The following is a 14,574-nucleotide window of genomic DNA, read 5'->3' on the forward strand; positions in this document are numbered from 1 at the left end:
TGTATGGAGTGAAAAATGTCAAAAATGTCATAGTATAGTATGACATCAAAAATGTGTTAAAAATGTCATACTATAGTATGGTGTCAAAAATATGTCAAAAATGTTGTGGTAACGTATGGCTTCAAAAATGTAATAAAAATGTCATAGTATAGTATGGCATCAAAAATTTGTCAAAAATGTCATGGTAATGTATGGAGTGAAAAATGTCAAAAATGTCATAGTATAGTATGACATCAAAAATGTCAAAAAAATGTCATACCATAGTATGGTGTCAAAAATATGTCAAAAATGTTGTGGTAATGTATGGCGTGAAAAATGTCACAAAAATGTCATAGTAGTATGGTGTCAAAAATGTGGTTATGTATGGCGTGAAAAATGTCAGAAACATCACAGTATAGCAGGGTGTCAAAAATATGGTAAAAATGTCATAGTATAGCATGGCGTCAGAAATATGTCAAAAATGTTGTGGTAACATATGGCTTCAAAAATGTAACAAAAATGTGGAAACGTATGGCATGAAAAATGTAACAAAAATGTCATAGTATAGTATGACATCAAAAATGTCAAAAAAATGTCATACTATAGTATGGTGTCAAAAATATGTCAAAAATGTTGTGGTAACGTATGGCATGAAAAATGTAATAAAAATGTCATAGTATAGTATGGTGTCAAAAATGTCATAAAAATGTCAATGTAATATGGCGTCAGAAATGTGGTAAAAATGTCATAGTATAGCATGGTGTGAAAAATGTCACAAAAATGTCATAGTATAGTATGGCATCAAAAATTTGTCAAAAATGTCATGGTAATGTATGGAGTGAAAAATGTCAAAAATGTCATAGTATAGTATGACATCAAAAATGTCAAAAAAATGTCATACTATAGTATGGTGTCAAAAATATGTCAAAAATGTTGTGGTAACGTATGGCTTCAAAAATGTAATAAAAATGTCATAGTATAGTATGGCATCAAAAATTTGTCAAAAATGTCATGGTAATGTATGGAGTGAAAAATGTCAAAAATGTCATAGTATAGTATGACATCAAAAATGTCAAAAAAATGTCATACCATAGTATGGTGTCAAAAATATGTCAAAAATGTTGTGGTAACGTATGGCGTGAAAAATGTCACAAAAATGTCATAGTAGTATGGTGTCAAAAATGTGGTTATGTATGGCGTGAAAAATGTCAGAAACATCACAGTATAGCAGGGTGTCAAAAATATGGTAAAAATGTCATAGTATAGCATGGCGTCAGAAATATGTCAAAAATGTTGTGGTAACATATGGCTTCAAAAATGTAACAAAAATGTGGAAACGTATGGCATGAAAAATGTAACAAAAATGTCATAGTATAGTATGACATCAAAAATGTCAAAAAAATGTCATACTATAGTATGGTGTCAAAAATATGTCAAAAATGTTGTGGTAACGTATGGCATGAAAAATGTAATAAAAATGTCATAGTATAGTATGGTGTCAAAAATGTCATAAAAATGTCAATGTAATATGGCGTCAGAAATGTGGTAAAAATGTCATAGTATAGCATGGTGTGAAAAATGTCACAAAAATGTCATAGTATAGTATGGCATCAAAAATTTGTCAAAAATGTCATGGTAATGTATGGAGTGAAAAATGTCAAAAATGTCATAGTATAGTATGACATCAAAAATGTGTTAAAAATGTCATACTATAGTATGGTGTCAAAAATATGTCAAAAATGTTGTGGTAACGTATGGCTTCAAAAATGTAATAAAAATGTCATAGTATAGTATGGCATCAAAAATTTGTCAAAAATGTCATGGTAATGTATGGAGTGAAAAATGTCAAAAATGTCATAGTATAGTATGACATCAAAAATGTCAAAAAAATGTCATACCATAGTATGGTGTCAAAAATATGTCAAAAATGTTGTGGTAACGTATGGCGTGAAAAATGTCACAAAAATGTCATAGTAGTATGGTGTCAAAAATGTGGTTATGTATGGCGTGAAAAATGTCAGAAACATCACAGTATAGCAGGGTGTCAAAAATATGGTAAAAATGTCATAGTATAGCATGGCGTCAGAAATATGTCAAAAATGTTGTGGTAACATATGGCTTCAAAAATGTAACAAAAATGTGGAAACATATGGCATGAAAAATGTAACAAAAATGTCATAGTATAGTATGACATCAAAAATGTCAAAAAAATGTCATACTATAGTATGGTGTCAAAAATATGTCAAAAATGTTGTGGTAACGTATGGCATGAAAAATGTAATAAAAATGTCATAGTATAGTATGGTGTCAAAAATGTCATAAAAATGTCAATGTAATATGGCGTCAGAAATGTGGTAAAAATGTCATAGTATAGCATGGTGTGAAAAATGTCACAAAAATGTCATAGTATAGCATGGCGTCAAAAATGTCATGGTAACATATGTCATCAAAAATGTCATAAACGTGTCATAGTAAAACATAGCTTCAAAAATGTGGTAAAAACACCACACTATAGTCAAAAATATGGTATAAATGTTATAATATAGTATGGCATCATAAATATGTCAATATATTTAAAATGTCAGTATAATATGGCATCAAAAATGTCATAAAAATGTTACAGTATGAAATAATTTGACGTAATTTGTTCAGAATTCAAATAAACTTAAAATCAGCTATAAGTTCACCAAGCACTACAATAATGCATTCTGTGCTAAATACAATGCATCTTGCATCTTATGGTTCCACGCCACAAATGATTGCAATAAAATTGCAATACTCAACATACTCCAAATTCTGATGTTTTATTGTTTTTCTGCACAGTTGTTTCCAGTGTAATATTTCTAATTCAAACTGAAATTTATACACAATGATAAAATGACAAAGCATTTGTTACTGTGGCAACAGATGGTTGGTACTTCTAAAATGCATTTGGGACCTAAAGAGAGCACACATTCCAACACTCAAAAGGACAAGTTTACATTTACAGGATTTTTGGACACATTTAGGATGACAGGAATCCTTTTATAACTCTTGCCTACCCTCAGGTAACACTAGTATTTCTAACCCTACAACACTGATAACTGATGGCTAGAGTATTTCTTTTGCAAATCAAAGACTAAGAAAATGAAACCACAGAGTTTTATTGTTACTTGTAACTTATAGCAGGTTTTTCAGGATGTGTTCAACAGCATCTGGGAAGCTGTCACATGTCAGGTGGGGAGGAGGGTTGATTTTATTTTCATCTCCTTCTCTGTATTTACCTGAAAGATGACAGGAGAGAAGGTGGAATGGCATCAGCCACAAAAACAACAATGATCATAATAATTGGTTTAGTATATAGATAATGGCATCAAATCCAAGGTAACATTAATTGTTGCTTACAATGAACACATGGCAGTGGAGGAAGAAGACAATGACAACAGACATCACTGTGCAATAGTCAATTGTTGAAAAACTGGAAGAGGAAGTGAAACTGGTGGAAGGATGAAAATAAACTGGAAAAAGAAGTTTAAAAAAATGTTCTTACCAGTTTTGACTAGAATACCCAACATCCCTGCATTCTGAGCCCCACCTACATCATCTCGTGCATCCTATAAGAAAACAACAAAGGGACACAGACCATCACAGACCAACAATAAATCTGTAATTCTCCACTTCCAAAATGTTACTGTGGAGTTGACAGCAGGTTGACCAGAACTTAACAGATGTGTAGTTCATAAAACAGAACTACATCACTACATTGTGCAAGTAGAGAATAAAATGTACAGTTGTTAATACAGTCATGTTCCTGTTCACAGATTTTTTTGACTAATGTTTTATTCTATTTCAGGTGAATGCTCCATTACCAATATTAGCCAAGTGTTTTGGCTAAATGTTGGAAATTAATTTGATTGAATTGTTTTTAATGAATCACAATTGACAGCATACTTACATCTCCTATCATGACAGCTTCACTGGGGCTACATCCTAAATCAGACAGAGCCTGTTTGGAGGACACAACCAGAAGAAAATGAGAAGAGAATTCTCACTTAACCATTTATCAAGTGTGTTAGTTAACTCTGATCTTTTCAGACAATGACTTCTGTCATTGCTGTTTTGGTCAGCAAATATTATGGAAGCATGAGTTGGATTTCAAACCATTAAAAATTTTATTTCCGAGGAGTAGGGTGTTATATATTAATATTTGAGACAAATACAAAAGCCTTTTCTCTTTTATTTGAATGAAAAGGGTATTAAATATAAAACTGAATTTCTTACCTGTGTGAAAAAAGTCTTTTCTGGCTTTCCCACCACAGTAGCTTTACAGTCTGTGGCGTACTCCAGTCCTGTCACAAAGGGCCCAGGACCGAGGGCTAAGCCATCCTTACGTTTATAGTACCGAGCCTTATGGATGGCGATGAGAGGAGCTCCATCCAGAATCATTCTGGGGAGAAATGTACATGATCAACAGGCTGCGCTGACTGTATCAAAATAATATTCAGGAGTAAACAAGGAAATTAAGCATTGTAAAGTCTAGTCTGACTGGAGGTTTACTGTTTATTCTATCAATAATCCTGCATTTCTACTGGTTAAAGAGAAAAATGATTAAAGGACGTAGTTGAGTTAGGTCCACTTTTAAAATAATAAGAAATAAAAGGAGAGTCAGAGAAAACAAAAAATGGTAAAAAAAAAGAAAAAAAAAAAAAAAAGTTATAATTTAAAGTGTTAAATCATATGACCCAATGGAAAAACATCTCAGCCCATATCTTCACTGATTTATAACATACAAAAATGTCCTGTGATTCACTGAAGAATGTGTCTTATGAATGAGTTTACCACCTGAAAGCCTTGTTGAGTGTTTGGTAGTTGAAGTGATCAGGAGCAAGCCCGATGACAACAGCGTTTGGTTCTGATTTGTCAATACCTGAAAATAGAGGGACGTTTAAAGTAAGTGTCTGAAAGGAATCAGTCAGTCAGTTGTGAAAATTGAAGAAAAATCTAAATAAAAACAGTTCATTCTCCAACTGAAACACAGTCTCTCTCACTCTCTCTTTCTCTTTCTCTCTCTCTCTCACACACACACACACACACACACACACACACACACACACACACACACACACTTCAATCCAGTACCAGTGAAGTCCTCCAGTGCACTGTCCTCCACCAGCAGCAGAGGTCTGTGTTGTTTCTGCTCTAACAGACTCCTCGCTGCACTCAGAGAAGTGAAGATCTCTTTTTCCTGCACAACACAGGTTTTTTTATAAACAAAGCAAAAGATTCACCTTTTTGGGACATACAGATAATGCTGTATATACAGATATTTCTTTAACATTACAGTAAAAGCTTCTGCACTAGATAAAATGACTTTAGTGTTTTACCTGGACATTGAAGTTGAGATGTTGAAGTCGTTCAAGTAAGTTCCTCTTACTCTCCTTGGTTGTATTGGTCACAAATTTCACAGCTACAGACGCCTGGCGCAACCTGACAGCACCAAAACTGTGACCTTAACCTTTGACCATCAAACTCATTATGAGTCCAGGTGAACGACTGTGCCAGATATAATAAAATTCCTTCTAGGTGTTCTTGATATACTGCATTCACATGAACATTAACACACCCTGACATTGACCTTTGACCTTTGACAATCAAACCCTGACACCAGTGTGGAGACATAAAAAGTATACCACTGGTTTTCAGTCCTCAGCTTAAAGACCCAGAGCCCTCTTAACTTTCACTCATGTAGTAACATTCAAACGCTTGACCTTCCATTTTATAGCTTCCTCTGGTTTGGTCGTAGTTTCCTACCTGTTGAGGGCTTCCTGCGCCCCAGGTACTGCCGTGTCTTCTATATGTAGGGTTCCACTCAAGTCAATGAGCACGGCCTTCAGAGCTTGTCTGCCTGCCATGCTGTAGACCTGCAGAGGACGACATGTTGGTATCTGCATTTGCTCTGACACCCTTTGGTCTTGGACTGTTGTTTGGACATTTGCACACTTTGAACAAACCAGACAGCCAAACACTTAATGGACAACATTTTCAACAGGTTTTGGCTCCCAGATTATATTTTCTAAACCCTTACATATGACATTTCTTCAGATTTGAAGAAATCTCCTCAGGCAGTACTGAGCTATCACATTCATGGGAATGGGGCAGACAGATGGACAAGCATGTAAGTACAGAAGGATGGACAACCCAAAAACGTAATACCTCCAGCTATGGCTGTTGCCAGTTCAGAGCTTATTCTTTCAAAATAATGTATTATTTTAGAGATTACACATTCATTAATCATAATTCACATCGGTAGTGGCAGAACTGATCAGATTATTGCGTTATTCAAACCTACATCAGCACAAACTGAGAGGATTATTGACCAGTTTGTCTCAAGCATTTATGGTTTCCTGCCTAGAATACAGATTTTAGGATTTTATTTTACTGGTATTTGATTTTGGACTATGTGATCCCTTTTATTTAGAAATGCTTGGGTTTGTGTCATGTAGTTATCAATGTGAGTGTACAATTAATGCTCTTAATACCCACCCAAAAAAGCTTAAACACACACACTTAGCCTTTACGTCCTGTGGCTATTATTTGTATTTATCTCAACTAATAACAGGAAACTGTGAGGAGTGCCAAACTGAGAATAAGCTTATTTCTGAGCATATTTTGTGTACGTGAGTGTGTGTAAACCAGAGGTGCTGAAGGGGAAACGGGGGCTGTAGCAAGCTTCACAGTTCTCTAGAACTGACTCCTAGTGTGTCTGTAGTATTCAACAGTGGATTTTAGTAGCTTTATCACAGTTAATAATGTTGTTTTTAATTTATTTATCAGGTTTCTGCACTGAACTCTTATCAGAGGAGGTAAACTGGCAGAAAGCCTGAGAAAAACAGGAAATAATATTAACATTATCTATTAGAAATAATTACTATTCCTAGAAATCCCAGTTTCCTATTATACTAAATATAGTAGGTGGATTTTGGAAGAAATCTTTAGAAGACACGATGGATTGTATTTGATTTACTAACTAATAACATAACATAACAAGTAACTAATAACATAAAGGATGGCTCCATTCTATTTAAGAGCCCAACTACGCCATGTCATTTAGCCAGCATGATTAACAGCATGGCTTTCCCTCTGGATCACCTAAATGGGATGCAGCCATTGATAATGCTATAAAATTACACCTGTGCTTTCCTAACATCACAAATGACATGTCAAACTGATTATTATAACATCAGAATGGCACATTTCAACCACAATTACACATACAACCAGATAAAACACTGTAGACCAGCCTGGTTTGAGTAGCAAAAGTAGTCTAAAACCCTTCCTCTTCACTGTTACTGACTTGCAGCTTGTTTCCACACATGAATGATAAAATATAAAATGTACGTGCTTAGCAACTTTCCGTTTTTGAACATTCAGCGAATTCATTCCTCTTACAAAACGCTGCTGTTTTAATTCAACAAAGGGGCGGAATTTAATAATGTTTGTATGACTGAGGCAAACAGCACTTCTCACCTCTGCTCAGCAGCAGCTCACCCTCCTGCTTCCTGTTGGCGTTTTATTCTTCTTCGCTTTAAAAGTGAACTTGTTTTCACCGGGCGGGTTGGTGCTGGCCCCCTGCAGATCATACACTGCAACTGCTGCTATTCACTTTGCAATTCCTTGATTATGTTAAACTATTGGATATTTTTTCTGGAGGGGTGTGGTGTCGGGGGTTGGGGGCTGTTTAAATATCACTCTCTCTTTTTGATATTAGTCTTTCTTCTTCTCTCCATTATTACTATTTTTCCAATTTATATGCTGTAATCAGATAGAGGGTTATCTTTAACCACTTAATCACTCATTAGAAAAAAAACAAAAACAAAAACAAAACATATGTGTCCCATCCCACTAACAACCAACAGATGTATCGCATTAGTTGATCTTTCAGGGCACTCGGATAGATTTAATATGGTGGGAGGTATTATCAAAACATTAAAAACCGTCACTCTGCACCGATGCCAGACATCACTGATCAAATCCTCTTTTCACGTTACCTCTACATAATGTTTTTTTAGTTTTCAGTTTTTGTGCATAAATATTATGTAGCTCAGATGATAGCTATGAAAAACATTACATTGGAGAAGTAATCTAACAACTGTAAATTTCTGTCTGGAACAAAATATCTAAATAAGTACCATCTTGCAAATCCCTTCTTACAACTCTGATTTAGTGTAATGTTTTGTTTCTGATTTTTATTCTGGTTTGTTTTTGTTTTTAATTCCTTCTTTTGCTGACCTTTAGTTATTTTCCTGGTGTTCCTTTCTTTTGGTGCTTTCCCTGGCCTCTCTTGTTGTGAACAAACGTTGGACTTTCTGGTCACATATTTTTTTTCTCTGGGTTTTATATATTTTGGCCTCATTTCCACATTTTTGTGTTGGTAAATGATATTAAAATTGCTTAACATGAAAAATCTGATCATCTTTTTATCTCAATGTTTATTGAAAACTTTCAATACCAGTATTTTTCTATGCAGACTCAGAATGTAGACTTTCCAAAAATGAGGACTGACTTCTTTTAAATGTAATTATATAGATTTATTCCATTAGAGCTGTGTATGTATATAAATATGTAGGCCTGCATATAATTATAACAATTATGGCTGATGGCCCCAGTTTTCAAATGGTTAATTTGTGTTTTTGGATTTAAACTCATTAAACTAACAAGTGGTCCAACAAATGAAAATTTGAAAATTTTTACATTTGAGCAGTTAAAATGAGGAATGGAAAAGTCAAAACACATCTGTATGATTTATCATTGACAGACCACAGACCCCAGACAACACACATCCTGACCTGTGAAGAGCAGATACATGTTCACTTCCACTTGCCTGTGATCGCTTACAGATTTCACAGTGAACCAACAGCTAAACTCGGACTAATCACAGATCAAAGTGGCTTTACTGTGCAAATCCCCCTGATAAACATATGCTTCTAATTCCAGCAGATCCCCTTATAACCTCTCCACTCCCTATTTTTATTCCGAATCAAAACTACTGTTAATAAAAATATTTGTTCAGCTTAGCAGGGGAGGGAATGTTGATAATTCACAACATATGGGGATTATTAATGAAGTGGAGCCAGGGATAGATGCGACAAACATGGCGTGTAGGCTACTGTATCTATACAGCACAGTGGGGGAGGAGATACTGTAGCATCCTACTTGAGCAAAAATAGTTACTTCGTCAAGTGTGAGTAAAGGTACTGCTGTAAAATACATTCCTATAAAAGCAAGATGGTACTCATTTCAAATGTACTGCAGTAAAAGTGACACTTACTTTAGAGTAGACCCTTTCCCAACTCAAAGTAGCTGCCAGATGCTAACAGCAGAAGCTCTTATCCAGATGTTCTCTATTCCCCTACTGCCACACTTGTAGAAAGAAAAGACCATAACAGGAATTTAATTACACTGAACAATACATTTTATTTCAAGATAACATACCATTCCAACAATGTCTGTGACACTGAGAAGGTACTGATGTGTAAACAGTTCAAATGTACATTGTTTCTGAGCTGTGTTTGGCAACATTGCTTAAAAATGACATTACACATATTTAACTTTTTGTTCAAGTTTGGGACTGTGAAACACTGAGTCACAAATGAGTCAACAACTGTTTCAACACCTCCTGTCTTAGCAAAGTGTCTTTACAAAGTTCTGCAAGAGGAAAATCTCACAGTAACAGTCTCTTTGACAAAGTGTATACAAATCCTAAATCCCACATTACGAAGTCCACAGCTTTTAAAAGAAAACTGTTCAACTGACAAGGATTACAGATTTTAGCAGCAGCCACAAGCATTATTTATGATCTCCAAGCATTATCTATGAACACTTACTCAAGTTTTCACTGCTGACCTAAATTTTAATCTGGAAAATTGCTTGGTTAGAACCGTTACTGGACCCTATGTTAAGACATATAGTGTACACTGCTATGTGTTTTGGTACAGAAGAGTGGCTGCTGCCCATCGTCTGTATGGGAAGTGAAACTGGAAATACTTTCCAGACCTGCAGCTGACAACACTCCTTTGTCATATCTATTAAAAGTAACAAGTTCCTCCTTGGTAAGACTAAATAAAACATTAGACACATATCACCAGGAAATCACTGAAACAACTTCCCTTCAATGTGTCTGTGATGACGTGATGATGAAAGCAGACAAACACTGTGCAGCACAACACAGACCTATGGGCTGACATTACCTTATATGTTATACCTCTTGGTGTCACACTGAAAGGAGGGTTACAGGGCAACGGAATTCTCTTTTGTTTCAGTTCTGAAGGTTACTTTGGTGGGGTTTTTTCTTTCTTTTTTTCTTTTACTATTCCTCCAAACGTTATTTTTTTCCACACTGTTGAAGACTGGCAAAGGCAGATGTCTCCGAATGACACACAGTTCAGTGAGTATCTGTGTTGAGTGTACGTAGTTTTTCCTTGGCACACGGCTGGTCCTCTGCCTCCATGTAGGTGCTTAACCAAACAGCAACAAAAGGACGATGCAGGCTGAATTCACTATTATTAAAGGCACTGTAAAAACAAAAAAGAGGAGAAAAAAACATAAACAAATGCTTCTCACTAGTAGCTTTACCTGCAAAATCTTAAACTCTAAATAGCAAGACTGGGTGTCAAATATATTCGTTTTCCAACCTCTCATGACAGTCCGAACTGAGCGATGAGATTGAGGACCTGGGCTTTGACTCCTGGATCATCTCCAAAACCTCCTTTCACCCCAGCCGACTGAAGACAGGGGGAAGGGGATCAAAAGGGACGAGAAGGAGGTGGAAATAGAAAGGACAAGAATATAGTCAGGAGAAACCAGACAGGAGGTGGCAATGGATTAAATGAAAATAACAATGACAGAAGATGTGTTAGTGGATCCTTTTATTCTCCCTTAAGTAGCTTTAAGGTTAAAAATAAATCTTATTCAACAAAATTCATCACTCTCTAATGAACAAACTACAGTTTTCTTCCTAAAACAGCTGAGAGAGTAGCAGCCAGCTAATAGTGTATACGTTACACTCCCAGCTAGCTGCTTTTAGCATGCTATTCACCGTTATCTCAATAAAATGTGGGTTGTATGTTGTATAAAACATGGCAGTATACTTACTCTTGCTGAGAAACCGCTCCTCATGCAACACAGCGATTGCATTAGTGCACAGAATAGCGGTCTGGATGAGAGTGTACAGTGTAAACGCCATGCTGGCAACTTCTTCTTCGCCTCCTCCTGCTGCTGCTTCTTCTTCGTCCACCACTCCCAGAGATGCAGATGCCGTAAACGAGCTGCGGAGGTCGTGCAACAGAAGTATAGCCCCCTCAGGCTGCACCCCCAGTGTTCAACCTAAGAAAGGAAATTTTTTTTTACACAAAAATCATAAAAATGCGGTTTTTAAACAATTTATAAAGACGGTTGAGTGAATTACGCAACAATTTTTTCTTTTTTCCCCTTATTTATGCCGGTGCCATATTTACACCCACTCTGCCCTTAATCTTTCCCTTTAAATAGAGAATAATAAACCTTTTTTTCTGACATCGCAGAGTAATTATGCTGTGTTGGTATAAATGCCTAATGTTTTGATTTTCAGATTTTCATATTATTATCAACATCTGTGCTGCTGTATGTGACATTTTTTTAATCTTCATTTTATTTGTAAGTACTGTAAATGTATTTAAACACATTAATAAAGTGTTTACATTATTTATTTTATTTTCAGTTTTGGAGGTTCCTTAAAGCCTCTGAGCTCTTTTTGTCGTTTTTATGCTGTTAAAATGCAACTAAGGCGCTAATTGATATCTTCCTGTGTTTATGTAACTACTTTTTGTTTTCAAGAATATCAAATAATCAGAATTATAAGCCACAGTATCATAAATTTTAACATAAAGCTTGGTACTGGCTGAAAGAAATCTCCATTACAGTCCTAATCATGAAACCATTCTGGTTATTGTATAGACTTTTAATTTACACATAAATAGTAGAGAAACTACAAGAACATATTTAAATACATCTGCATTAACAGTTTATAATGATAACATTTTTCTCAGTAAATGACAGCTTTATCCATTCATTCATTTCATTCTATAAACAAGATGAGGGCCAGTTCTTATTGTCACTGCACCGTCACCATCGTGTCTCTTTCTTTTTCTTTGACATTGTAATAAATAATATTTTCACAATCAGGTCTGATACTCAAATAAATAAACAAACAAACACATATAGATAGACTTGACTGTGAGGTTCAGTGTTCTCACTTATGACATTTTATACAGTCGGGTGAAATCATTTACAGGTTAGATATACAACACAGACAAACTTCACTCCTCGTGGGCCCTGATGTTTTTTTGGAGAGCAAACAGGTACACTGAATTGGCCTGGAACTGTGTGTTCACCAATACCCCAAACAGTTTGTAGAGGCAGATTCAGCAGCTGATGGTGGAAATTTTACTTTGGGTAGAAATGAAGCTCTAAGCTAATGGTTAGAAAACTTGGGTGGAGCTTAAAAAGTACCTTCAGGGTGCCTTTGAGCAAAGGTCTCCAGCTGTACTGTTCGACATGCTCGACAGCAGAAGACTGCTTCTTACTATATACTGTAGATGTGACAGGATATTGTTTTAAGGTAAGTTTTTTTTTATTATTTTATTTATTTTTTTTAAAAAGCATAATCAGATGGAGCAACATCTGCATTGGACATAATACTGTTGTCTTTTTTTTAAAAATCAGAACTCACTCTCACACACCAAATCACTCTCACAAACTGCCAGTGTACAGCTTGCATAACGTTTGTATTAATACTGGTCAAATTGCACCATTAGGTTCAAAACCCAAAACACCAATGCTCCTGTGCTCTGATCCCTTTTTCCCTTTACTTTGTTCTTCATCTGGCATCTTCAAGTTAGGGACAACTTTGCTAAGCTTGTGTGTATCAGTCTCCAGCAACATCTGATCTCTTCAGTGATAACTAATGACGATTTGTTTTTTTGATAAACACAACTGGATGTGATGAGGAGAATCCCTTAAGGATCTAATGTGGACAAATAAATAAAAGTTGGTGTGTTTGTTTCTCTTCAGGGTCCAATTTGGTGATACTACAGCGACAACAACAATAACAACAGCAAAAAGTCTTGTGTTAAGTCCATCCTCACCCACAGTCTGGTGTATGTACAAGTGGGCCAGCAGCAGTCACAGTCACAAACTCACAGTCTTACTGAATCTGTGACTGTTTCTCTTTTAAGAGCTTGAAAAAGTTTCTCTTTTTGAAGAAGAAGTCTACAACTGCCTTCCTGGTGGTCTTCAGCTGCCCTAGAAAAGTTTCACAGTTCAGAAAGGGCAAGAAAGGCCGTGGTTGCTTTGGTCCTGGTTGAATAAAGCTTGGAGTCTGACTGCAAATGCAGCAGTGATGAAAGAGCAGGAGTCTCCTGGTGTCACCAGTTTGTGTTCCTCTCAGTTCAGACAGTCTAGGAAATAAACTTGACCAAGGAAACAGAGATGAATCTTCTACCAGCGTGCTGCCCAGTGGCAGTACAAGCTGCTCTGAATGAGTTCTTAGCAGACAGAGTTTAAGTGCAGGGCTATTAACAGAGGTGGTGCGGAAAAAGCAGCCACATAATCGCTGTCCCAGGAATACTTAAAAATGTATATTATATATATGTCTGTGTCTTTCTCTTTTATCTCTCTGTCAGTTTTCCTCTGAACTTTTTTTTTCTTGGAACATTCACAGAAATCCAAGCAGCTTCTTACTCTCAGATGGATTTTTCTTGACTCTGCCTGTAAAGACAATAAATAAATAAAAATCAAACATTAGTGTCAGATTCTGGTTTAGTGTTTCTCAGAGACTGATGGTCCTAAGAGTTACAATAAGGGCTACAATAACTAATTGTCAAGCACCTTCCACAGCAAACTTTCATCTTTTAATCACCACCTTTAGTAAACAACATCAGTCTAATTTGCAGATACTGTATTGTATGTTTTGGTCTGGTCTGGCTGTAAATTGTCAAACCATAAAAAAGGTCCTGATGAAAGGCAGCATTATCAAATCAAAAAACAGTCACCTTTTAGCTACTTGTTGAGATGTGAGCTGATCTTTTCTTTTCTGATGATGTTTGCGTAGGGAATCTGAAAGAAACAAAAGTTAGAGGCAAAAGTTGGATTAATTCCGAACAGACAAGACTTTTACATACACTTAGGGTTAATACATTGTTCTGTCTCAAAAATTCACATCTTAAAAACACATTTTCCTATTTTTGAAACAAATGGAACATGATAAAGATTTCGTCACAATTATACACGAAAATAAGTCAAAATTCTAAAATATGCAGCAGCAACATACATCATTTTTTTTGTTGGAGTTCATTTGAATGTGAAATTAATGTGTCATTACTCTCAGACAGATCCATCTGCTTCTTCCAGACACATTTGTCAATTTTGAACATTTTATGTGCGCACGTGCACGTACATGCTTATAAATGAGCTAGAATGCCACATCAGTCGCGTGACTTTGTGGTTACATGAATGCGGCGCACTCTCCGTGTGTGTTTTGGTGCACGTGCGGGGGCTTGCGATCATGTGCGCACAAGCGTG

General features: G+C 35.9%; 1 protein-coding gene and 1 pseudogene across 1 annotated transcript; both read right to left on the minus strand.

Annotated features, from left to right (window-relative positions):
- Positions 1-2,767: 2,767 nt before the first annotated feature.
- LOC108886068 (haloacid dehalogenase-like hydrolase domain-containing protein 2) lies at positions 2,768-5,906 on the minus strand. Its single transcript, XM_018680682.2, has 8 exons — positions 5,770-5,906; positions 5,343-5,445; positions 5,098-5,203; positions 4,801-4,885; positions 4,240-4,405; positions 3,914-3,964; positions 3,509-3,572; positions 2,768-3,242 (listed from the first exon to the last, which is right to left on the minus strand). The coding sequence occupies exons 1-8, from the start codon at positions 5,868-5,870 to the stop codon at positions 3,139-3,141; spliced, it is 780 nt and encodes a 259-aa protein (XP_018536198.1). The 5' UTR covers positions 5,871-5,906; the 3' UTR covers positions 2,768-3,138.
- Positions 5,907-10,348: 4,442 nt separating this feature from the next.
- On the minus strand, positions 10,349-11,230 carry LOC108886069 (immediate early response 3-interacting protein 1-like; annotated as a pseudogene).
- Between the last annotated feature and the right edge of the window lie 3,344 nt (positions 11,231-14,574).

The sequence above is a fragment of the Lates calcarifer genome, unplaced genomic scaffold, assembly GCF_001640805.2.
Source record: "Lates calcarifer isolate ASB-BC8 unplaced genomic scaffold, TLL_Latcal_v3 _unitig_1072_quiver_2412, whole genome shotgun sequence".
NCBI lineage: Eukaryota > Metazoa > Chordata > Actinopteri > Centropomidae > Lates > Lates calcarifer.

Coding starts and splice junctions, on each gene's coding strand:
- LOC108886068 (XM_018680682.2), bottom strand. CDS start 5,870: ATGGCAGGCAGACAAGCTCTGAAGGCCGTGCTCATTGACTTGAGTGGA. Junction 4,406..4,800: donor ACACTCAACAAGGCTTTCAG/GTGGTAAACTCA, acceptor ATTTCTCCCCAG/AATGATTCTGGATGGAGCTC. Junction 3,573..3,913: donor AAGCTGTCATGATAGGAGAT/GTAAGTATGCTG, acceptor GTTTTCTTATAG/GATGCACGAGATGATGTAGG.